At 39.6% G+C, this 26102-nt stretch overlaps 1 protein-coding gene across 1 annotated transcript in view; it reads left to right on the forward strand.

Moving 5' to 3' along the window:
• RPS6KA2 (ribosomal protein S6 kinase A2) overlaps positions 1-26102 on the forward strand; it is a gene marked incomplete at both ends in the record, with an annotated part of 158389 nt that overhangs the window by 108536 nt on the left and 23751 nt on the right. The window contains 6 exons of the mRNA XM_080616651.1: positions 1333-1403; positions 2233-2321; positions 9919-9983; positions 18757-18859; positions 21397-21527; positions 23257-23382. Coding sequence (XP_080472777.1) covers positions 1333-1403; positions 2233-2321; positions 9919-9983; positions 18757-18859; positions 21397-21527; positions 23257-23382 — 585 coding nt within the window. The remainder of the gene's footprint in view (positions 1-1332; positions 1404-2232; positions 2322-9918; positions 9984-18756; positions 18860-21396; positions 21528-23256; positions 23383-26102) is intronic.

Genomic DNA, 26102 nt, shown 5'->3' on the forward strand with positions numbered 1-26102 from the left:
TTGTATTTTTCTTATGGTATGGGTATATTTAATCTGGAAAAGGGAAGAGTCAGGCTGTGGGGTCATCTGACATAGGTTTTGGTAACGAAAGGGTCCTTATTTTGCACAAATGTGCTTCCTGAGAGCAGTGATGCTACTTACGTGATAATGTACAAAAACTACATAAGGGTTGCACAGTCTGTCCTGCCTTTTAATAGGTATTTAATTATAGCAATGAATATTAATTAGTAGGTACTTATAGTAGAAGAGGACCAAAGCCAGAGACATGGACATAAAATAGCAGTTCTCCTTACCCTCAATGAACATTGTCCTCCTTTGTGCCCAGGCTGAATTACGTTCTTGGTGTCTTTGTGTCTGGTGAAGGAACACCTTCACCATCACTTAGGGAAAACAGCTGCCACTCATACCAACATGAAACGCTGCAGCAAGAGCTGCGTGAAAGACCTGGTATTGAATCTGTATCATGCAAGTTTCTTTGGCTGGGGTTTTTTTGTTTGTTTTTTTTTTTTTTTTTGGTGGGGTTGTTTGTTTTTTTTCTGTTTGTTTGTTTGTTTTGGTTGGTTTGGTTTTGCTGTTACAAATGTGAAATCCCTGTCAAAATTACTGAACGCACTAATTTGTTTCAAAGGAACCATAACTGATTGATGTTTTCATTTGCGAGTTAGGCAAATAATTGATGATGATTGCTGAGTTTTACTTTGAGATTTAGGTTCAATTAAACACGACACTTGCAAAATCCATCACACACAGCCAAGGGAACCAAAGCACGAGATTAAAAAAAAACACTCAGATGCTTTGAGAATTTAGGGTTTGTGCATGTTTCTGCTGGAAAAGTACATTACTGCAATCTTTAAGTGGTGTAAATATTCCATCAGAAAAGGTGATTCAACTCAAGCTAAAAAGATGGGGATTGGCATGTTAAACCCATTTGCCTTGCACCATAGTCCATGCCGAACACCTAAGAATAGCCATACTCATTCAGGTTAAAGGTCCCTCCAGCCAAAATATCTCATCTCCAGCATTGGCCATAAAACAGGTGCTGGAGGAAACAGCATGTATGACACTTCTTCCCGTACATACCAAAACTTGATCCCAAGTGTCAGCGTAAGCAGTTTGTAACAGCACTTTTGACTGAGTGAGTCATGTTAGTCCTTCATATTCTGCACAATCCAGACTCCCTGTGTCATTCTTTTTCTGAAGTACAGCTAGTTGGACCGTTTCTTTTCCTCAAGTTTTTGGTTGTGTTGGAAATAGGTGGTGGGTGTGGTGTCTATCAGCTATGCAGATCTCCTCAATGCTCATTTGATTTACGATTTTGTTGTTACTCCACAGTTTGAGATGCTGACAGGATCATTACCCTTCCAGGGAAAAGACAGAAAGGAGACGATGGCGCTCATTCTCAAGTGAGTACCAAAACTGCTTTCATTCCTCTAACTAGGAGTTAACTATACTCTCTGGGCAGCCAATTGGTCCTAAGTATGTGAAGGGTAGAGAATAACAATGTGCGTAATGCATTTTTCAAAGCTGCATAAGGCGTGAATTTGGTACATTTGCATGTAGCTCTAAAATTGCCTTCAGAACAAATAGTAGGAAGTGAATTACTGACAAGGTCTTACAAAAGAATTGTGTCTTACTTTCTGTAACAATGTCATTATCCACAAGTGGGAACAGGCAGATTTCTGCAGGACATCTTATGTTTTGTTGTTGCCAAATTTCCCATCTTTTCCTTTGCAAATTTCCCATTCATTTAATGTTAAGTGCAGACATAAGTATTTAAAGCTTAGCTTTGCTCAGTATTACATTTTTTTTCTCTGTGGCAGTAAATCACCACGGAAAAACTTTTATTCTCTTTCACCAATGTGTGGTTTAATATAATTATTTTCATGAAGTTTTCTTTATTTAAATGTCTCTTGATTCCCAAATTCATTCCAGCAAGCTAAAAAAGTGAAAAAAAAAAAAAAAAATCTATAGGAAAATGACCTACTTAGGTTGCAAAAGGTATTGTGAGATTCATTAGATCTGCCTCTGGTGAAGCCAGTATTAAAACCATCTTTAGCTTCAATGGAGCAAGGTCAGGTCCTTGCTCTGTATTGCATTATGCTTAGGTAGCCTTTGGTCACCAGATTCATGTGTCTGCCCATCTGACTGCTATAATTCCACTTTTTAAACCACAGGGGGATGGAGAAAATCTTTGAAAAATCTATTTTCTTTTCAAGTGTTGTGTTCTTTCAGAGCCAAGCTGGGAATGCCACAGTTCTTGAGCGTAGAAGCCCAGAGCCTGCTGCGAGCCCTCTTCAAAAGGAACCCCTCCAACAGATTAGGTACGTGCGTGCATTAGATTGGGACATTGGTTACATGTACTCTGCCTTGTCAGGCGATGGTTATTTCTCTCGGTGCATCTTCCCTGATAGTTATTTTCTTCATTATGCAGCATTTTGCATTCCTTCCCAGAGCACAGTGGACCTTGGGCTTAGTAAAGAAATTCACAAAGAGCACAGGCAAACCATTGGAATCTAAAACATTGTATTAGCTTGTATTCTGCTTTTTTTGGTGAAGAGGGAGAGTAAACCACCAGGATTTATGAAGGTTTAAGATAACCGTGGCAAATGATAAAGAACTGAGAAACAGGTATCTTTTAAAACCTGTATAATTTAGCTGCAAATCTGAGGTGGGGAGCAAAAGGCAGTCTCTCCTGTTCTCAAATATGCTTTAATCCTGTCTCATCCTGTTTACTGAGAACATTTGCATAGGCTTTCTGCTTTACTACGCTAAATGTATTCTTTCTTACTAATGTGCTTTCACCCTTTGTTAATAAGCCTATTCAAACTGTGATAAACTTGAAGTATGTATTGGATCATGTATTTAATGCCGTCCATACCTTTGTTTGGGAGTTTTATTAAGAAATCAATTGTATTTGGTGAGGTCATGGACAATATCAGGTGCATGATTTTCATTGCAAATTTGTTCTTCAGTTTTTACATAGAAAAATAGATACAGTCATATCAAATGAATCACATGAAGGTGATAGCACTGTATTATTTTTCATTTAAAAATCATATCTACTTCTGTGAAAAATTTTGGAGGTTTCTTTTTTCCCCACATGCCTCATATTCTGCATTTTGGATGAACAAGGGCAGCATTTGCTTCTTAAGGAAAGGGGTAACTTTTCCTAAATACCTCTGTATGATTTTTTTGTGACATTAGGAGCAGGAATTGCCTTTAGGAGCAGGGTTTTAAACCTTCAGCTCTGTAATCTGTAGCACTAGAAAAAACTGATGGGTCATATTTAAATATGTGGATTACTGTCATTGCCATCTATGGGAGTTTTGTCAGCTAATAAATGACTTGCCTTTTACAGAATGACACAGGCTGGTTAAATATTGAGACTTGTGAAGAGCAATTTGCTGTTCTATTTTGCAGCTGTTTACTCTTGTAAGATTATTTCCTATTGGAGATGTAAAGTTAGAAGCAAAAAGCTGAATTGGGAAATGGCTTATTCTGAGATGTGTAAAGAGCAAGAGATGCAAGAGAGGTTTCTCCCTTTCCTTTTTGCAGTACCCATGCTCACTTCTCAGGTAGTGAAGGTGGTGCTGCTGAAGGTCTGCTGCATGGTGCTTTTGGTCCTCTGTGTAGCAGTCACAGCATTAACAAGCCAGACAGGTAGCATAGCGTGAGACGTTTGACAGCCCACTTCCATCACCATCTGCATGAGCAATGGGTTCTGCAGCTTCTGACAGCCACACCTGTGTGTGCACACATGTGAAGGATGGACACTGCTCTGTGCCCTTGAGCTTCTGCCCTTGCTTCAGGTGAGGCAGTGTGTGGGCTGCTCCAGCCCTCTGCTCTATACTGAACGTCATTTTAGTGAATGGATGATGTTCTAGGAGAATGGGTGTTTCCTGCCTGGCTGCAGCAATTCAGCTAGAGCCCCTGCTTTACACAGGGGTCAGACTCAGTGGCTGAGCTGTTTTCCAAGAGAGCTTGGCTCCTGAGCACAAGGACAGTATGAAGCAGGCTGCTTCTTGCTGTGATTGCTGGGGACAGCAGGAGCTGACCGCCCTTGCTCCAAACAGGGACCAGGGGACAACCCAACCTCCCTCAGGGCTGGTCAGGCATGGGGAGCCAGTTCCTCAGCATACTGCTGTAGCCCTTCTCCTCCCAGGGCAGTGCCCACACAGCTCACAAAGGTAATGCCCTCCCATAGGTTTTATTTCTTGAGCTAAATGGTAGCTCTTGTAGTCTGATACACCGTACAGATGATAGTAGAAAACAAGATTTTCTCAGCAGGTTTCAATTGCTCTCAAGCAATTTGCTTGACATTAGAGAAAACTAGAGTCTTGGGATTTCTAGGTTTAATCTGTGTTACAAAAAATAAGATGGTGCAGCAAATATAAACCTTTTCCTACTCCCTCCCTCTGTTCCTTTCTGCTGTTTCCTGCCTGTCTCTGTCTCTTGATTTGTTTTTTGTTTGGTTTTTTTTGGGGGTTTTTTTTTGGGTTTTTATTTTTAATATTATTCTCATTTTGTGGCTTCTCACAAGCTGTTATCCATCCGTAATGGGGCTCCAGTAAGTCAGTGGGAGTTTCTGGATACCAATCCTTAAACAAAAAGCTTCTCACTAAAATAAGCAAAGTTGCTTAGTTTTAGCCATGACTATTCCAGCCCCCATATCATCTCCCTTTTAATGGAGAATTGCTGAGGGTCAAGGTTTTAAACCTGAGGTTTATTGAAATACTGGGAAGTCTGGGAGAAATGAAGAGATTATTCATAACACAAACATCCAAGGAAATAAAATCTAAAAACCTAATCGAAAAATAGATCCTAACATTTCAGGAGTAGCAGTGGAAAGCTTCTGAAGGCTCTCTCTGTTTAATTGAGAATCAGCACAAGGGATAATGAAAACAGACTTGCTGGTAATGAAAAAAAGCAATGCGTAAGTGGTTGGCCTAAATACTGAACAGAAGTCAGTAGAAAAAAAGGACTGCTTCGACTTTGTGGATTTTAGCTTTTTCTGGGAAAGGAATAATAGTCTGACATTAAAATAAAAGTAGGCTTAGACATCCTGTTTTGAAGAATCTTTGGAAAACCAATGAAGCATGCTAAAATAAATGAAGCATATTATGGATCAAACACTTGTTTTCTGCCATTGTTTCAGAAGTTAGCAAATCTGGAAAGTGTGTTTATTTCCAAAATGTTTTTAACATTGGCAAGAGGAAACATCCTGAGCTTCAAAAATCATTTTATTCTGACTACTGTCTTGCTTCTTGCCATTTGATTTTGATATCTTAACAAACAGAAGTGAAGATTGATAACGTAGTCTAAAATTTTGCTTTGAAACTTTCTTTTGATGCTTTGGATTATTAGTGGGAAAAATGTTAGAGTTGAAGGGAGATATTCAGACAAGACAGAGAAGGTATTTAGGAATCCGGTTTACCTGATTCTATTTTTGGGTCTTGTGCCCATATTAACAATTTAGAACAGATTTTTAAAGACTGAGAAGTCCTTCTTCCTTTAGTATCCTTTGTTATAAGCACTGTCCTTTTCTGAAGCTATACACTCTGCTGTACAAATAGTTGTGTAGCACTAGTTTGGTACTATTGCTCTGATTAAGTACAACAAATTTCAGGTTATCAACAAGCTTAATTTTAAATTCTTAAAAGAAACTAACTGGATTATCCAGGCAAGCAAGGAGTAAGCATCTCAGAAAAGAAATTGTACGATGAAGGCATTAGTTTATTATGTTGCAGGAACTTAGGCAAGGGACTAATTCTTGCTTGCCCTAAGGCCTGGATCTGCTCAGGTAGGTGAATAAATGTAAAGAGCATCGCACTAACTCCCTATGCTGCTGAGTAGTAGAAAGGTTCCAGAGACCTTATAATTAAGAAGCTTGGCCAAGAAAGTATAGAGTAAAAGCCAAACAAATAGTTATTATTTCCTTAATCCTTAATCTCAGAGAAGATGCATACTGCTTTGGCACATAGAAAATATTATTTTCAATTTTATAAGATGATGAGTTTTAAAAAACAAGCTCCGCCACTACAGAGCGACTGCACATCTTTCTTGTAAGCCTTAGGAATGCGTTTCAAAAAATCTAGCCCACTAAAATAATTCTGTGCTGTGGAAAAAAAAAATTATTGTTTGAAGCTAAAAATGTGGAAATGCTTTCTGCTCATTTTGAATAGTGAAATAATCAACTTTCAAATTTCATAGGTCTTCCTTTTTCCCATTGATATATTTCAATATATTTCCCCTTCAATATACTTCAATATATTTCAGTATATTTCACATTGTCCATAATGATTCAACAATCAAAGACAATTACAAATAAAACATTCTACTATTGCTACTTGCAGATATTTTTATTACAGGCATAAAACAATCTTAGATAATGAAGTTCTCGCTTATTAGCATGAGGCTGCTTTTATATAAATCCTTGCAGTCTATAATGTGTTTAAACTGGCAATTTGTTCTGAAAGCATTATTTATCTTCTTGGACTCTTGTGGGACTGGATAGTACATAAGAATATTTGCAGGCAGTAGGTTCAATTGTGCTTATTATTCTTTACAGATAGGTTTGATTACTAAAGTGAAGTTACAGAAAACCCAACTAGAAACCTAGAGGAAGGTGAAAGGTCTGTGGTCATGTGGTGTGCCATCGTGTGTGACACTGCAGCAGTTTGCTAAATCACACAGAATCACAGAATCCCAAGGGTTGGAAGGGACCTCAAAAGATCATCTAGGGTGAGTGTCAGGATGATGGAGCTAGGCTTTTCTCAGTGATGTCCAGTGATAGGACAAGGGGTAATGGGTGTAAACTGGAGCATAAGAGGTTCCATGTGAACATCAGGAAAAACTTCTTTACTGTGAGAGTGACAGAGCACTGGAACAGGTTGCCCAGGGGGGTTGTGGAGTCTCCTACATTGGAGATATTCAAGGCCCGGCTGGACAATGCCCATATTTATCCCGTATCTGAAAAGTCCATCCCCATGAAACAGTTGTGACCCCTCCAGTGCTTCTGTATGACTTTAGAGTTGCGGAGGGTAGATGAATGGCTGAAGCATGCTGAGCAAATCCAGAGAGATTCCATCACAAGCACTGGTGCCTAACCTCTCCCATGGACATTTGCAGCAGGGTCAGGGTTGCCCCTTTGGGCTCCCAGAGCTGTCCATGAACACGCTCTGGGCCACCTCCCTGCTCCCAGGGGGGAGAACCCAGCCACATGCTGCTGCCTATGGACACAGCACACAGCCCAAGAAGGAGCCATGGGCTATGCCATCAGGTCTCATGGCAAGAAAGATCAGGGAATAAAACCTGCAGGAAGCCCTGAACCTTCTCCTGAGTGTAAAATTGGTTGCTGGGAATTGGAAGTCTTTCACTCTGCAAAATTAGGTTATTACCATGCTAAATCTCTTTCGTACATTAAGCTAACCAGAGATGGAGTCAAGCCCTGGCACTCAGAACATGTTTCTTCTGTGCCAGAGGTCTGAGTGGTCCCAAGTGCGAAATGCCCATTTTTCAAACAAATGCCTGTCAACTGCATGCTGCGTTCCTTACTGGACACTGCAGTCCCCCACTAAGAGAAGTAGCTATGGGTGGGATTTGCCTGTGTCCTGATTTCTGTGGTTTTGTGGAAAAAAGAACAACAACAGTAGCAAAAAGTGTGGCTTTCAAAGAGATAGTCTGAAAAAGGCAGGTCATTCCCATCACACAGTAATGTATCCATAAGCCCACAAAAGACGGAAAATGGAAACAGTAGAGAAGGGACAGAGCAGAGCAGATTGAATGCCTTAGCAATTATTCTTAGACTAGGGAATGCTACCAGTAGCTTACAGTGTCTGTGGCATTTATCCCAATCCTTCAAAATCGGTTTGGCACTTGTTCTCTGCTACATAAGGATGAAACCCATCTACTGCACAATACAACGTTTCCAGTCACTGTTACTGAACAGACATTTTTCACAGATATTTCTGCCCTAAGGAGTTGCTTAATGTAATTCTCCTTAGAGCAATTGTGTCAGTTTCATGTTTTTGTTGGCATTGTTAAATCAGAATGATTCTGCCAACGGAATCTGGCACAGACTTCAGACTGTGCATTGAAAAAATATGCTGGAGAAGACATAGAACAAGTTTCATTACTATCTACGTCTTAGTATTTTCTTGTGCAGTACCCATGAGCCATAAACCACTGCCTAAGGAAGAGTAAGAATAGGGTAAGCAAATGTTTTAACATCAAGCAAGGGGTTTCCTGAACCTTTTGTGGTTTGTCAATGAATTCCACGTTACACAACTATCTGCTACCTGAGGAAACATCTCCAAGTTGTTCTGAACCTGATTCCTGCTAGCATCATAAAATGAACTATTATAAATCTCCTCAGTCATCTGTTTCTAGGTTGCTGAGTCCTGGCCTACTCAGTTATTCCATGCCATTACTTGTTGCCCTTCTGTGATTTTTTCTTTTCGTACCTTTAATAAGTATACCCTTTTATAGCTGAGGATGTCAGCTACATTCTGTACTCCAGTTGTAGGTGTACAACAGACATATAGTAACAATGAATTGTTTATCCTCATGCGCATAACTCACATTTGTCTATACTGGAGGATTACCAGGATGGGGAAGTCAGAAGAACATTCCTCTTATGTTATTATCCAGCAAGCCTGACAGACAATCCTGCATGTTATGTTCGCAGAGTGTTTGCTTTTTGTATCCATTCATCAGTGACTGTTAAGCAGGCTGTAGGAAGCCGCTCCTGATCAGTGCATTTTGGCAATCAGTTATGTCTTGTCTGCAAAGGGAGCAGATGTCACATTTTACAAAAGCTTGAGTTGACAAGACCTTTCTTGTAAGGTTGCTTGTAACATTGATCTTCAGAAATCACTAATACTGCATATAAAAAGCTGAGTCCTCTGAGGTGCTGAGTGGCTTTTGCAAGGCGTTTATGAATCCCAAATCTTTTTAGTAATCAAGGATGCTCAGCATTCTTGTAAAGGAGTGCTGGGTACCTTTCAGGAGCTGTTTCCAAAATTGCAGTGCAAAGCCTTTGCTTCCAGGTGTTATTTCTCCTACTGGAAAATGAAAGGTGCTGCTAATAAAATCAAATTAGCCCCAAAAATAGCATGCTAAATCATCTCTGACAGTTGTTTAATTATTACTGAGCACCTGTTGGTTTTTGAGATGCCACTGAAGCAAGTAAATTGAGGTAAATGAATAAAAAAAGCAACCATCAATGCAGACATAAGGTAAAAGTAATGAAGGAATTAGATTCATTACCAGATTTCAGAAATTTCCCTAAATTTCCTGTAGTAGTATAATAGAAATTCATCACTGTGTTGATTCTGGTACTCACACAGATTTGAAGATGGTATTTGAAAAGGGGGAACCTAAAACCCTCATTTGCGTCAAATCATTGGAGCTTTTTGGTATTTTGAGTCTGAACTTATTTGTAGTGCAGCTTTCTCTGCCCATGGAGTATGGGTAATTAGACAAGACTTGAAAGTCAGTGTGGATAGAAGAGCTGATGCTGGTGGCAAGGAGCAGCAGTAACCTTGCCATAGTATCAGAATATCTTGGAGCCTCTCGTGGCCTCGCTGGTGCACGTGCTGTGCTGCTGTTGACTGTCTCATCTGAAGCCTGATGAGACCAGTTGTTCAGCCTTGGCACCGGCCTGAATTGGAGAAAAGTAAAAATCCCTCAGCCATTAATCAGATTTTCATTAATGAAGTGCTCTTGTCTGTATTTATGGTAGTTTATACTGTTACGGCAATTGCACTGTTCAGGGTTTCTTGACTAGAAGAAATGTTTACCTGGTGACTTCAGCTTTATCAGAAGAAAAGAGGGGATGGGGAGGAAGGCTTGAGAAGAGATATAATGCAGGACTCTTCTAAACATGACTTCATTTTGATTCTTTCATTCTCTTGTCAGGTGCTGGATTTGATGGAGTGGAAGAAATTAAACGACACCCTTTCTTTGTTACTATAGACTGGAATGTAAGTACAGAAGCACTTTATTTATTTTTTTATTATTTTTCTTAGATAATTTTTTAAGACAAAATGCTTAGAAGAAAAGATTAAATGAACTCTAACACAGAGAACCTGGGAGGTAGAGCCTTTTAAGTGGGTGCTTATGTCTTTAGCATACATATTTGGCAGGCTTGCAGTTGGACTTAATAATCTTCAATGTCTTTTCCAATCTAAATGAAACTATGATTCTATATATACATTCATTCACATACCCACAAATGAAAGAAATAGAAATCTGCTTTCAGCATTGCCAGTTTTATCTAACTGCTTGTCTCTATTTTGTCTGATGGTCTGGCTTATTGTGGTACTACCTGAGGCTATTTGCAGTCTTCTGCAGAATAATTTCCACATTCAGTTCTAATAAACTTGATTCATTGATTGTGGGAGCTGGACTGGAGTGAAAATGAGCAGCTTTAAATGGAAGAATTCCTGTAATATTTCAGTTGCAAAAGAAAACTGATACAAAGGACTGATATTGAGAGAAATACTCTAGGGAGAAGCAGTCTGATGCTCTAGGTCACTCCATCTTTCTGCTTTTAGATTCCATATTGAAATGCTTGTCTCCTCTCACTGAGTTGGCCAAGCTGAACTAAAGGCTAGATTTATTCTTTCTGATATCAAAGACTTCCTGGAATCCTTTTCTTTCTTGGATTTATTCAGAGCAGCCCCAGGTCTGCTCTTACATGTCTACTGACAGTAGCTCCAAGGGGCTTCAAGACCTCCAGGCTGAGTCTTTTCCCCAGACAGAGCATAGTGATGCTGGGACTGTCTATGTATCTGTAGAACAGGTACAATAGGCTGTACAGCAAGTTGCACTGCCTTGTGCTGGGGGATTCATAAGTCTTCCAAACATATAGGTTTGTCATTTTTGGCCCAAGTGACCATAGGACAGGATCTGGCTCTTCCACTGTATTGCGATGAAAGCTACAGAAAAGCACAACAAAGATGGAATTTTCAGAATAGTGATTTAATATCACTGACTCAAATATCACAAGTCAAACAGCCAGATCAGGGAACAGCAACTCCTCTTACAAGTGGTTGATGTTTTATTGAGGTGAGTCATTAATTTAACATCAGCACTCAAAATTGAAACAGCAAACATTTGATCAAATATAACATGGGTCAAATAAGACACATCGAACATGATTAACAGAATGGTAAACAAGGATTTATTTTATTGCTATCAGCTACAGCTCATGAAGCTGGAGGTAGATTAGCTAAGTGTTAGATTTAGAATTGCAACATATAAAACCTTCTCACATTTTCAGCATCATATTTGTTCAGATCAATTTATTTTTAGACAAACCTGGAGGCAAACACTTTGTTCTTGATCTGGACATCTGCCAGTGCATCAGAGCTCCTGTTTGCCACATCCTCTAGAATTTTCAAGTTTAGTTTCATCTGACCTGTGTTATGGTATTGTTATGTGTCTTTAATATTTGGTCTGAATTCACTCATGAATGCTAGTGTAACAGGTCACACTGGTGCAGGTCTCACTATAAATTCTTGTAAAACAGCATGAATGTATGTGACAGAGCCATTCTCAAACTGCTGCCCAGGGCTTTAGAGTAAAGCCAGTTCCTCTGTGAAAAAACATTTTGTGGTGCCTAGGTGGGTTTTGAAAGGCCCACAGAATCATTCATCTGGGGAAAACTCATTAATCTAATCTGAATTGCATGCGGAAGAGCTGGCATGACTCAAGCATGTTAAGAGATGATCAGTGAAGGTGGAGTTTTAGATTTTCCTTTATGATCCAACTGACTTTCAGTCCCATTACGTATTTCTGAATTTTTGATTCTCTTTCTTCTTCTGCTTCTTACTAATCATGAGATTCTGTCTAAAGACTTTACAGATATTAAAAGTTTAAGTAAAAAGAAAAAATAGAGAAACCTGAAGAGTAGGGTTCTTTATGATTATGACTATGATTAATAATAGTAGTATTAGTATTATTTTCTATATTCCTCTGATATCTCCACAGTCTTCAGCTTTGCAATTAAAATACAGGTCAGGTGCATACATCTTAACATAATAAAGACACTGGAGCAGTAAGAGGATTTCTGCTTCTTCTGTGTTTGCTAGTGGAGCAGCTCAGTAACTCATCACAGAGAAATGAGGCTCTGCATCTTGGAAAGGTTTTCAACAGTCAGTTCTGCACTGTGAGACTCCTGAAGACCACCTTCTCTCATGATGGTTGGTGATTGTTTCAAGCTCAGTTCTTTAGGGAACAATTTCATGCCTGTCTTACGGAAATTATATAGTCCTCCATCATCTAAAAAAAGCTTTTATGGGCAGGTTAGGGAAATACCTACCATGAAGAGGGTAGGTATGCTTGAACATGATTTAGAGCTAGAGAGGTGGATTTAATTGCCCTTTGATGTTATCTAGCCCTCTCGAGTTTGCTGGAAAGTATAGCTGTAAATATCCATTTTAATCCAACATAATTAGTGCTGCTGCACTCTCTTGGAGACAGATCATTATTACACAGATCAACTATCATCTTTGTAATGTATTTTTCCATTTAATCCTAATTTTACTATCACTCATTTAGATCTTGGGAGGCTTATCTAGTTAGCGCAGTAGCACTGTAAGCATTTCAGAGCAGTGTGAGCCAGCCTGGCCCTGAGCTGAAGCCAGAGCTTTGCTTTAGAATGATCACCCAATCAACTGTTAACATGTTCTCCATGGGCAGAAACAGAGCAGGGTCAGAGAACGAAAGTGGGTCAGGTACAGATGTTCAGTGCTGATCTCTGTACAGCTGCAGGAAAAGAGTCCCTGATGCCCTCATTTTGTTCTCCTATCACATATATAGCTCACATCAGTTTAGAGGCAGTCGTCAAGCAACATTGTTGAGGCAGGGCGTGAATGTTGATTTATTTTATACCTTGGTAATATAAAGACCTGAGAGCAAGAGGCAGGCTCTGTTGCAGAGCTTCTCTACTACCTTGACAGCTATGATAGGCAGGACTGCTGCAACTGACAGCATAGAAACTTTCAGCAGCTGCAGTAAAATGCTTTTCTATCAAAAACCCCCTTAACACAAAGGGTCAGAATGGGTTAGTGTCTTCTAGGAACCCAGTGTGAAATGGGTGGGGTTTTAAGCAAGATTTTTGCTCCGATAGTGACATGATAACCAGGAGAAAACTACCAAGTTGCTTTATCTAATTTTAAAAAGAGATTCCAAACAGAAATGAGTGAGCTGCTTCCTTCCAAGCTGTGTGTGAAGTCTAGGTATTGCAGCGATGAAGTCATTCCAGTCACAGACAGAAATGTATAAATCAGACCTTCATTTTAGAGTACTGTCAGAACTGTTCCCATCAGTTTGGGATTGGGGCTTGGTTATTGTCTCTATGTCTGGAGTTTACCTGTTGGAGCAGTCATTTCCCACTTGTTTCCCATCCTTCACTGCCTTCAAACAGATGCAACCAGACGTAGTGTCTGGTTTGGATGAAGGCAGCAAACACAGTGGAAACAATATATGAAGTGGATAAAAGCCAGCTGTTACATTGCTGCAGATGCTCCTGCCAGGCACAACTGTGCTGACAGCACATGACCACTGCATGCAGAGGCAATAGGTACAATCCTGAAAAACATGAGTATGGCCAGAGGACAGCCATCCTCCCCCTGTCCTTTCCCAGATGCTCTTCCCATGTTCCACGGTGCCATTATTCAGCACAAATCTCCAGCCATCCTAGGTTAAACTTCTGATGTATAAGTAGCACTAAATCAACCGTGAACAAACTGACAGAGATTTTATGCCCAAATTGAAATTGTGGCATAAGCAAATATCTGTAAGAGTCTCGGTTTTACAGCTATTGTCACCACTAACAAAATTCTAAATTCCCACTTCCCAGGGTGAAAAATAGATAAAGGTTTCTGCAAATACCAGTCTTACTGCTCAAAGGCATTTAATAGGCACTGTGACACAAATTCAATAGATCCTTTGTTAAGTGAATGGACTGTCTTTCGTGATTAAGGCTGAGGTTTACAGGAAGAATATTAGATGTCCAGCTCCTTCTGAGTTTAACACCTGCTTTACTACCTTTGCACCCCCTTTTGTCCCTTAGACAAGCAGACTCAAACTGAGTTGACCTCAGATAATTTTAGTCATTATCTCTGAGAAAGCGCAGTCTTGTTCCTGATTTTTTATTACCATTTCTTCTTTCCAAGTCGTGCATGAGGTATTTCTGTCTTTTCACTGGAAATAAAAAATGAAATCCCTTTTTGCAGTCAGAGGAGTGGGCTATAAACAGTATTTTTTGTTTAGATGACAGGCTGAATTGGAACTATAGCAAATGATATGCTAGAAAATTAACTGTCGGATACAGCTGAGGGAAGGAGTGGGAAGAAAATGGGTTCAAGTTCAATTTCCTTCAATATTAATCTGACATCAAACTAAACTGAAAATATCAATTATTTAATTGCAGATTTTACCAACAGCAAAAGAAAGTGATCCCAGGGTCTGAATTCTGCTAGCTCTTCTATCATTTGCAGGGAATAACACTGAGTCATTAATCTAGGAGAGGACAAACATTTTAGAAGGTAGTTCATCCTTTTGTCTATTTATTGGATTTTCCATGACAGGTATATGTATCAAGGGAGTTTATTCTCACACTACAAGTGCGTCACTGTGCAGGGTAGCGTCTTTCCAGAAAGTGTCTGAGGAGTAATTCAGTTCTTCATCAAAGAAACTCAGTTGAGGAAATGACTAAATAGATTTTAATTAAATTAAACCATTTTCTTTTTCTTGATATTTGCCAGACACGTATATGTACAGGGCGTTTACACCTCTGGGGTTTTCTAGAAGTGCATTTTTTAAAAGATGATGAAAAATTAACTGCTTATAAATAGCAAGAGACACCTGCATGTTATAGCTTTTTGTTACTAGTCTCCCTGGTGTGTTACTTGAGGCCCAGCTGAAGAGGTGTTCAGATGGAGATTAGATTATGGATCTGGCAACATACATTAAGACAGGGTCATTGCGATCTGGGGGAAAATTATTTATGCCCCCCCCCCCCCAAAAAGCGTTTTGTCCCAAATCAGAAAGGAAGCTGATAGAAGCTCACACTGCTATAGAACTGTGTTCTAGTTAATTTATAGGTACTTATTACTCTGAAGGTACTGATTATCAGTCTCAGAAGGATATGAAGGGTTGATAAGTAGACAGAAGCATGCATATGTATCCAGGTGTGAATACCTGAATCAGTACTTTCACACTTTGGAGTTCATCCCCCTCATTCTGTGGATTATGCACTCGCTCTTCACAGCCTCTGGAGCCAACAGCCATGCATGATGCACAGTGATTTCTGATACCTGCCAGTCACCTTTTTCTGTGATAAGTCAATGCTGTGGCCAGATTAAAAATGTGGATATGGGATGTGGGGCATTAATCTTTACTGGGAAAGAGAGAGAATTTACATTCTTAATAAAACAGTAAGAGAAAAGGAATGCATTTCTCCTTTATGCATGTGGAAGCAATGTAGAAGAAAAAGAATCTTCAGCTTCTTATACCCCTGCAAAATAACACAAATATAATGATCTTAAGCACCCAACCTGAAATTTAAATGTTCTGGTTAACACTAACATATCCAAAGTCTCTTCTGAATGTCTAATAAGATGTCTCTAAATAACAATTTGGATATGAAAACTGGGATTTAAGTTGGGATAGCTGGGACCCTGTTCCCATTCAAAGAGGTGGTGGAACTACCAGTGACTTCTGCGTATAGAGCCAGGATTACCATGACTTGAGATGTACATAATTATTTAAACTTTACCAGAAGTTATGTGACAGCCTGATAGAAATGGCCAAAACCAAGATTTGATTGATTCGGTTTCTATTGGAAGAGATCAAGGTGATCCATCAGACCCAAATAACTTTGGGACCACGATGCAAGATACTAGTTTAATACATTTCACCTATAGAAATATTCTTGGAAAATCCAGAAGGTTCTCAAATCCTCCACAAGACTTGTTCCCTGTGTGTGCAGAAGACAACAGCTGTGATCCTTACTGTTTTCTTAGATTAGCTTGTGACGCATCGTGTTTTGCAGTCTACAGGATGCGGGGTTTTAAAGGAAGAGCATAGTGCCTGCAGCAAGCCTTTATGTTTAACTGTGTTGATCTGCCCTGTGGTTTAGTGTGCTTCAGTGAATTAGCTTTGATTATAGTGCTTCACTCAGAAAACTGGAGCCAGTGTGGGATGGGAAAGCCCATAGAAGACATTGCTCTGCTTGTTCTTGTTCCTCAAAGATTAAATTTTTCCGAATTTAAATTAGTAAGATTTAATTTTTATTAATTTAATAGTTACCAGATTCAACAGCTTGGGGGGGAGGAGGAAGAAATATGGTTTAGTCAGTTTACCTTTCGCTGTTCCTAGTTGCCTAGGCAGAAACAATTTCTGTCACAAGTAGAAAAGGAAATGGAAAAGGGAGTCATCCAGGTTGCACTCAGAGGAGGTGCCTTTCACTCACACAAGCAACTTCTTTGTTTCCATCACCTCCTAGCAAGCAAATTTGTGATTACACATCTTTAGGTGGCCTGTGACTCATGATGAATCTTAAATCTCTCCCTAGTAGAGGAGGATGTGGGTTAGGGATTTAAAATACAAACGTAGCTCCAATAGCACTTGAGAAACTACAGATGGGGATAGGAATTAAGAGGCCAGAGAGAATATGGTTACGATAATCGAAAGAGAGTGCAGTTCCTGAATGATGGACGACTCTAAACATTCTCCACTTTTTGGAGCTCACAGCATGAGGGGTGCATTTAATTGGAGGAGGAAGCATGTGCATGTGACCATATTGCTTTCTGTAGTAGAAGCACTGCAGTTGTGAATTAAGGCAAATAAAGGGAAGCTGGAAGCAAACAGCTATCTCAAGGTGAAATCCTAGCAAAAGAAAAACCTTCAGTAGGTGCCGAGTTCTCTTTTAAAGTTCTGTGCAGACAGAAAAATATACACGTTAATTACTAGGTTGATACTTTTCAGTTGATGAGTGACACTTCCTGCTGAAGTTTGCAATTGGCTTTTAATTATTTGGAAGACTGGCTTTCCATTGTGGCTCACAGCATTTATTCGTCTGTTTTTCTCTCAGAAGATACGTAGCAGTTTTACGCAAACAGGAACTTTTTATGGTGAAATGGCCATTAATTATTACAGAATCATTTCCAGCCTTACCATTCCACTTTTCCAAGGAATCCTAATTCAACCACAAACATATCCTTTATGCTAATACTATGCTATAGAATGTCTTGCCTCAAGAACCTTTATTTATCGATGCAAAATCGAGTTCCAGTTATATTGATGTGTATATATCTTCAGCATGACCACATGCTTTATATTGCAGAAGTTAATTCACCACAAAACCCACAGTTAAAAAGATTCTTCCTGCATGCAAAGAGCTGGACAAGCATGTATTAATCTCCATTAAATATTTTGAAGAATCAGCTCATTATGAAGTTGTTTTAAGAGCTAACCTGAAAATACATATTACAGTCATAAAATTGAGCTATCCAGCTCTTACCATGACTTGAAAGCTTGAATGAAGCATTGTATTTATGCTCAGACATGTTAATTATTGGGTGCTGTCTGTGGCAACTAACTCAGCCCTTTGAAACCTGAGAAGTGCTGTTAGAAAGGAGATGCAGTCTAGGGACTGCAACATGGGGCAGAGCGTCAAACTGGAGCTGTGTTCCTCATGCCACCATCGACATGGTATTCAGTTTTGGCCATTTCAAGCAGAGATGATGCAGAGATCACTGAAATCATTAGGATTCTTTCCATTAACCTCTGTAGGCTTTGGATCAGATCCAGATGTGCTGCACCACAATTTGTTTATCTCCAGAGTGTGTGTGTGTGTGTGCGCAAAAAGCACAGGGCAGCAGTTTCTTAAAGACCACTAAGGAGGAGGAAATAGGCCTCGAAGTTCCTGGTAATAAAGGCAGTATATTAGCATGTGTTTATGGAGACTGTTACTTACGTGATCCCCTGTATGTCCCCTCACTTGCTAGCACAAACTCGCACACCTAGCAGTGCTTACCTGTTACATACCTCCCTCTCTTCCTTACCTTTTTTTTTCTTGGTTTTGTTCCTCTGCTCAAGCCACGTTTAGGCCTTCAATATGATTCCCCCCTCCATCCTCAGTGCTTTCTTCCTAACATCTTTTGATGGGAATCCTCAGCTATAAGCACCTTTCCTGTTACCAGATATGCCAAAAGAACAAGTCTCTTGTTTGCCTTATAATCACCAGGCAGCCAGGCCTGTTGCTCAGCTCAGTCTGGCAGGGTGTCAAACATATTGCTAGTTCTTAACAAATAAATGCTAAAACAGTCACTGCTTCCTAGCGGTTCTTTGTGTTCATGGCCATTGCTGCACTGCTGAAGTCACCCAAGCACAGATTCCTGGTGTTACCTTTGCATGTTCCAGTCCTGCTCTTAAGACCAGAGAATTTCCAGATGCCGTAGGTGGAATACTGTGCCAGTCTATGGGCTAAATTTTTAGCACAAACAGCTGTGTTTATATTCTGGATTCCAGTAACTAAAAAGTGCAGTGACCATCCAGGGCACATGTTTTAAGCTGACTAGTCAAGCAGCAGCCAGAGCTACAGATACATCATCCTTTTTTGTGGGTCCTGCAAGGATAGCACAGAGCTGAGAGAGGCCACTCTAAGCAGAGCAGGGGAGCTTATCTGCAGATGCTGAAGGTTTACAGACTGTTATTGATTGTAATCTCTTCTTCTCCTTCTAGAAACTATACAGGAAAGAAATCAAGCCGCCTTTCAAGCCTGCAGTGGGACGGCCAGAAGACACCTTTCATTTTGATCCAGAGTTCACATCTCGGACCCCCACAGGTTAGTAAGGTGGCATATCTTTTCAGTGAGTAAATTCATTCTCTTTTCACTTCCCCATTCCAAAAAGGTCTGAAAGTCTGATCACCTGTGGAATTGCTGGGTTTTGCAATATCCAACAGGAAGCAGAGACTGTTTTGCATTTCCAAGAAAAGAAGCTTATAAGCATTTCACCAATTTCGCATTAATTTGTCTTCAGGAAGGGCAGATTTCACATTTTTAATAGGAAAAGTAACCATTGATTTGCTATTTTATTACTCTTATCATTGCTTACATTAGCTGAATTTAACTACTGTAAATTACCTCAGCTTCAAGGAACTTTGCATCTCTGCAAGTTAGTATATAATTACATATTCCATGGATGTTTTCTTTAACTATGAAATCCCGTAGACTATGGACTGCTGGAATTTAATTCATGGTTAACAATAGTGAATTATTATCAAGTTCTCAGATCAGCAAAGTTGTGCCAACAGAAAATATGGCAATATTTAGAAAATCCTGCAGTGAGAAAATCCTTGCAGTCACGCCTATAATTTCTATTTCCTAACAGGAACATCACGCTTTGTGTACTATATATATATATACATAGATGAAGGTGGTTGTTGCACAAAACACCATCTTTCCACTCTTTCAGATGAAAGCAAGAATATCAATAACCCTAAAGTAGTAATCCCAATGATAATGTTTCCTATTGCTAGATATGGATAAGCTACATTTCTGCCTGTGATTTTTGTGTAAAAAAAGGATGTATTTATACATTCTAAAATGTAAGCATTTAATTAGTTGTTGTTTGTGCAACAGTTTGAAAATAGTAAGTGCTGCAAATATCACATGTATTGTGATTGCCCCAGAACTGTTGCAGTGAGAGTAAAAGATCTGAGCTTTCATTATGAAAACACCATTTCGTTATGAATCAGTGATGAGATTTCCTGTAGTTTTTATTCAGGCTCATCAAGACCTTCAACCTTTTTCTTAAAACTAGTCCAAACCTCAAAGCCTGGCTCAAACCTCATTTCATGGGATATGAAATATTTGTATCTACTCAGAATCTTTTATCAATCTTTGTTCCTAGGTTTTTTGGCAAGGATGTGCTGGCTTGCACAAACTAAAAATATTGCACTCTGGGTCTAGCTGGAACATCCACCTGTCTCCAGTATACATTAGTCATATTCTGATATTCCTATTCCACTGTATGGAAACAAATTCTTTCTGGGTACAAGACATTTCACACTTTTGATTTTAGCTTTAATTCAGATTTCAGAGGAATTAATTTCTCATACTGGAGACTGCAAGTTAGTCTGATGTTGAGAGAAGTGCAGGCTGGTGCTGCCCTGAAAAGTCTCAGAGAAGCGCTGAGAGTTTAGATTGCTTTGGAAGTTCACACTTCATTGGTTGTACTGGCACGAAAACCCTTGTACTTCATGCATGTGGTGATGCCCAGGGTTATGTTTCACACTGTGCATATTACTGCTGTTGCCTAATTCTATTTGATAACTCATGCAAGAAACTTTCTTGGAAGGTTTATCTATGGGTTGGTGGCTGGGATGGGGAGATGGCCTGCCTCAATTCTGGTTTATGTTATTATGGAAAGTGGTCTGAAAATCAACCCCTGTTATTTCAAAATAGGTGTAATTGGAAGTGTGAATACCTTTACACTTCCAGAGCGATAGAAAAGCCCTTGCAGACTGGCAACATGTTTTGCAGCCCCTGATGTCGACTGATTGGGTTAGCCAGAATGGGAGAGCATCACAAATGTGTTTAATACTGGCTCACACTGCCACTGGAATCAAACAAGAACCTTTTTTATTTGTTTTTTTTTCTGTCATGACATAGGTCCCATACAGACTTACCCTGTTGCTGAGAGTGTACCCAGACAGAAAACACTGTAATAATTCCTTTTTCCTGATGATAATGCAGTTGTGTTTTAAGCAGCTCCTAAAGCTGCACCAGAAGATCCCTATGAGACCAAAACCCACCACTACTGGGGCATTGTGCCTTTGCACTTGCTTCAGGACCTGTCTTTTCTACATTCTCCTGACCCACACAACATACCATATTACCCACAAAGCACTTTAGCCTTTGCAATCTCCGTAGTCAAGTTGTGCCCCAAAAAACAGATATAGCTGGGTACAGCTTTCTTTCATTGCCTGGATAACCTCTTTTAAGCCAAAGGGTTGCCCTGCCTTGAGCCATACACCTTTCTCCTGGCCTTGCTGTCCTGTGCTTTCTCTCTCTGTGTGGGCTTCTGGCACAGGCAGTGCTTTGCCTTAGAATGAATGTGCGCTGTGAAAAAAAGCCTCTGTATCCAAAAGGAGAGATCCTTGCAAACAATACCCCTGCATTGTTCAGATCCAGAGAAAAGAGATGGGGAAGGCACACCAAAAACTTGATGTGGAGGTGAATTATATTCTTCTATGTCTGCCAGTTTAGCAGCATCTTCTGTTAACTGGCAGGTGTGATTTTGCCTGTTGCAGGTGCTATGCTATTCCTTTATGATCTTTTGTGCAGCTTATGAAGCCATTTTCATTCTTCTCCTACAGATTCTCCAGGTGTTCCTCCAAGTGCCAATGCTCATCACCTTTTCAGAGGGTTCAGTTTTGTTGCCTCTAACTTGGTGCAGGAGCCTGCACAGCAAGATGTGCACAAAATCACCGTTCACCCAATTGTGCAGGTAGCGATGCTGATGATACACTTCCCATTTGATGGGCAGATACGTATGTGCATAGTGTATTTAAATTCCCTCAACATTCTCACTGGTATTTCACGACCCCCCAGTGTAGGTAGGAGGTGTTTACATGCAGCATGTAGGAGATACAGGAGAACGAGAATTTTTAACCAATGGCTTTTATCTTTAATTTCATGGTCTCCACAACTTTTACAAAGGAAATAGAAATTGCACCTTACCACAACTGAAATTACCTGAAACACTATTCCACTTGTGCGTACCAGGCAGCTAATGAAGTGTTGCTTTTTCAGTGAATATATGTCATTCTCAACAGTTTTGGATTATATGACACAGTCTGTGTTGGCAAAGGGGCCTTATGAACTATTGCTGTAAGCTCCCACAGAGACTGAGCCCAAGCTCCTGGGTGTAAGAGGCTGTGTTCCGGTTGCAATTGCACAGGAGCCTGAGTGTACTCTCATAACCCGGATCGGCTTGACGGGGGAAGGACTCTTGCCAGACGCTTGGTTCTTTACTGCCTTTCCCCCACAACTGTTTCCAGTTATTGCAATTTAAGCCAGAATAAATTGCTGCACATAACAGGAACAGTGAACTGTGAGAAAGAATGGGGCTGATTAAAAATGCAGCAGATTTTCCCACAAGGAAAGAGTTCCTCTCCTACCCACAGCCAGGGGTATACATGCCTCAAGGGGAGAGCCCCTGCTTCCGGTTTTCATAGGTTTTCATATTTTTCCTCCATATTCTAATAATCTGCAGTGGAATGTGTCATATTCTTAAAGATTCCCTGATGCAACAATAAGTGAAATGTAACCCACAAAGCAATCACATCCCACGATTTTTACGTATATTCCTGTGGTTTGCTTTGTAAAACTGTATTAAATGCTAACACATACATCTCTTACAATTTAAAAGGTCCTCTCTGTACTTCACTAGTGAGGTTACATTTTTAGCCAGAGGATGCTAGAGGATTTTTAGAGTTCCTGGTCATTTCTTGAGTCCTTGGGGTAGAATTTGCAGCAAGGCCTCAGATTTGGGTGTCACCATCTAACCAGTCCACCTACCCAGATGTTTTTGAAAGGTCTTTGAAATAATGACGCCATAGTTCATTCTGTACCCTTCAGTAAATAAAATCAGAAGTTTTTAAGTATTTTCTTAATAGTTTCACCAGTAATGTGTTTTCTTAAATTAGGTTGACTTAAAATAGTAATTTTTCTCTCACACAAAAGCCATAATAAAATGTATTCTGGACAGGGCCTCCAGTTGTCTGGAGGTACATCCCATAAATGAGGTGTCTGATTTAAAATCTGTGAAGTTATTAGTGATTTATAAGTTATCTAGTCCCTCAGTAATTAGAAATAAGTTTATATTGTCAAGATATGTGTGTTTTTCAAGGGATTTGGGTCCACAGTTTCCTGTGAATTTCTAATGGGAAATGGTTGTCTAAATTCCACAAATAGTTTTAAAAATCACTGCTTTTTTGTCATTACTTCTACATAAACAACTCCATCTTACACGCTGGAAAAGCATAAATGGGAGGGACACACTGATTTAAGTAAAGAGCTTCATTTTTTTAACTGAACTTGAAAGCTAACTGCTAAGGACAAGAGAGCTCAATGAATGGGATGAGATCAAGCATTTCTTTTATTAAGACAAGGCTAGTCCTTGCATTTAAATACCCATGTCCTGATTACCTTGTATCTTTTGTCTTCCCCTATAGCAGCTACATGGGAACAACATTCACTTTACAGATGGATATGAGATCAAGGAGGACATAGGAATTGGCTCCTATTCAGTGTGCAAGAGATGTGTTCATAAAGCTACAGAAACAGAGTTTGCAGTGAAGGTAAGGAAGCCTTCTGGTAGATGCCAGAAATGTGGTTGAGACAGCTCTGCCAGCCTGAGCAGCAGTGTGGTCAGCGGGTGTTTTGTTGGCTTATTTCTTGTTGGAGGGTGTTGCTTGAGGTTTTTTTCTCTTTTAGAAGATGACAAGTTTCATGAAAAGCCTTATATTATTTCTCACACATTAACCTCATCAAGTAAAATTCCTGGGTGGAAAAAACCCTTTACAGTCTTGCATGGAAATTCTTCTAATCATTTCAGCTGTGCTCCATGCAAACTAGATAAGATTCTTAACAGGCCCTACACTGAATCATCATAAATAAACAAAATAACATATGAAATGATTGAAAAGTTGAAATAACATTTTGTTCTTCTTTCTGAAGTTATTTAGCTCTGACATCTTTTATTATAGTTAGATTTGTCAGTGAAAAGCATGATCACCTTCAAAACTCAGATTTTCTTTTGCCTCCTTGACATTCAATACCAACATGCTACACAAAGGAGTAAAAGGCAACCTTCAGCAGAGATTTAAAATATTACTTCAGTGGAATTTAGTTTGACCTCACTTGGAGTATTGTGTGAAGTTCTGGTGTCCTCAACATAAAAAGGACATGGAGCTGTTGAAGCAAGTCCAGAGGAGGGCCACGAGGATGATCAGGAGGCTGGAGCACCTCCCGTATGAAGACAGGCTGAGAAAGTTGGGGCTGTTCAGCCTGGAGAAGAGAAGGCTGTGTGGAGACCTCAGAGCAGCCTTCCAGTATCTGAAGGGGGCCTACAAGGATGAAGGAGAAGGACTCTTCATCAGGGACTGTAGTGACAGGAAAAGGGATAATGGGTTCAAACTTCAACAGGGAAAGTTTAGGTTAGATATAAGGAAGAAGTTCATTACTGTGAGGGTGGTGAGAAACGCTGGAACAGGTTGCCCAAGAAGTTGTGAATGCTCCATCCCTGGCAGTGTTCAAGGCCAGGTTGGACAGAGCCTTGGGTGACATGGTTTAGTGTGAGTGTCCCTGCCCATGGCAGGGGTGTTGGAACTTTAAGATTAAGGTCCTTTCCAACCCTATTCTATGATTCTGTGATATTAAAGACAAGTCAGTGAACTTAAGACTTGGTCAAGTCCACATAAAACAGGGTTACCGCAGCCACAGAGGCCAGGAAGCTGCGGTGTGGCAGCGTTTTTCTAATAGGGAAGAACTTCCATAGAACTGCTCTGGAAGGTCATTCTCAGAGGACTAGGTCACAATCTCTGATAAATGATATTGTATAAACAGTATGCAGTTATTACAGAGGGCAGAACAGACCGGTGTATGTGGCAAGTAGTTTTGAGGTTACAGCTCAGAGGAAGAGTTCCAAATATTTAATTTTCTTTAAGAAAAAAGCTCAGCAATTAAGACACTCACATGTTCGAAAAGTATGTCCTATTTCTGGTTTTGTACCAAAAAGAGACAAGATTGGATTAAATAAAGAATTAGTATAATGAATTTGAAAAGACATGGACAGGTAAGGCAGATCCTTTCATTCTGTATGATCTCATTGGAAAAGATTGTGTAAATGAGCTTAAGACAAAAAGTAGCTCCTTGAAATCAGTACATAAAGAAATGTATTTACTGAACTTGCAGTAAATGAGGGATTCTGGACAGTTACCCCTCTACCTTCTTATTTTTAAATTTTAGAAAACATATGTAAACTTAGCTTATAAATTAGATTGTGTCTTTGCTATTAAATGAGATGATTGGAGCTTAAAGAAGTGAAGCAAACTGCAGTCCATAAGATAAATCAGCTGCAGGTATTCAACAGAATAATATTAAACCTTTTACTCAGTCTTATTTTCCTTTACAAGACTGATGATAACGAAGTATCCACAAAAGTCCATTAAAGTTTTGGTGTCTCCCCAGGGTGGCCACAAAAATCTGGAAGCACTAATAACTGACAATCTCTTGATGTCACTCTTCAAATAATGGTTCATTTTTCTAGGCTACACCATAATTAGGAGCATGGACCTACCAGCAGGTCCATGGGTTTGCACATGAACGATTTTAATATATAATGAATGGAAAAATAAGTTTTCCAGCATTCCGGTCATTTGTCAACAGATGGCATTATGTTATAGTAGGTGTGGGTTGTGTGTAATTAAATTATATCTGTGTTGACGATGTATGTTAGATCAAAATAGTAACTATAATATTTTAATTGTATCAATTATTGCTGACAGTTTTATCAGTGTAATACAGCCAGTGTGAAACCAAACTAGAAAGACTTCAGTCCTCAAAGATGTCTGAGTGCCTGAATCCAAGAGAGTCCAGCATCTACTCAGTATCTGAGGGTTTGGAGTACCTCAGAGGATCTAGAGCAAACTCAACACCTGGAGACATTTAGAACTCCAGAAGAGTTCAATATTTTAATTGCTAGGTTTATGCTCTTTCCCATTTTTATTAATCTTTCCTCTTTTTATTTGTTTCTTCCTCCACTTCTTACAGCTCTCTTCTTGTCATGCCAATATGTCTTGATTTTGACTACCAGTTTAGGCAACACATGCAGCATCTCAGTTTCTGACACAGCGTGAGTCAAATGTGTAGCACAATTTTGGGGTTGGAGGCAGTTGGTGAATTTCTGTTTGTACTGTCTTTCTAGCACATTGAGTGCTGCTGCTTTGATTATTATTCCTACCAATATATTAATTTCATTTTTCTTTCAATATTATTTTTATTTCCTATTAAGATTATA

This window comes from Psittacula echo, assembly GCF_963264785.1.
Source record: "Psittacula echo genome assembly, chromosome: 4".
NCBI lineage: Eukaryota > Metazoa > Chordata > Aves > Psittaciformes > Psittacidae > Psittacula > Psittacula echo.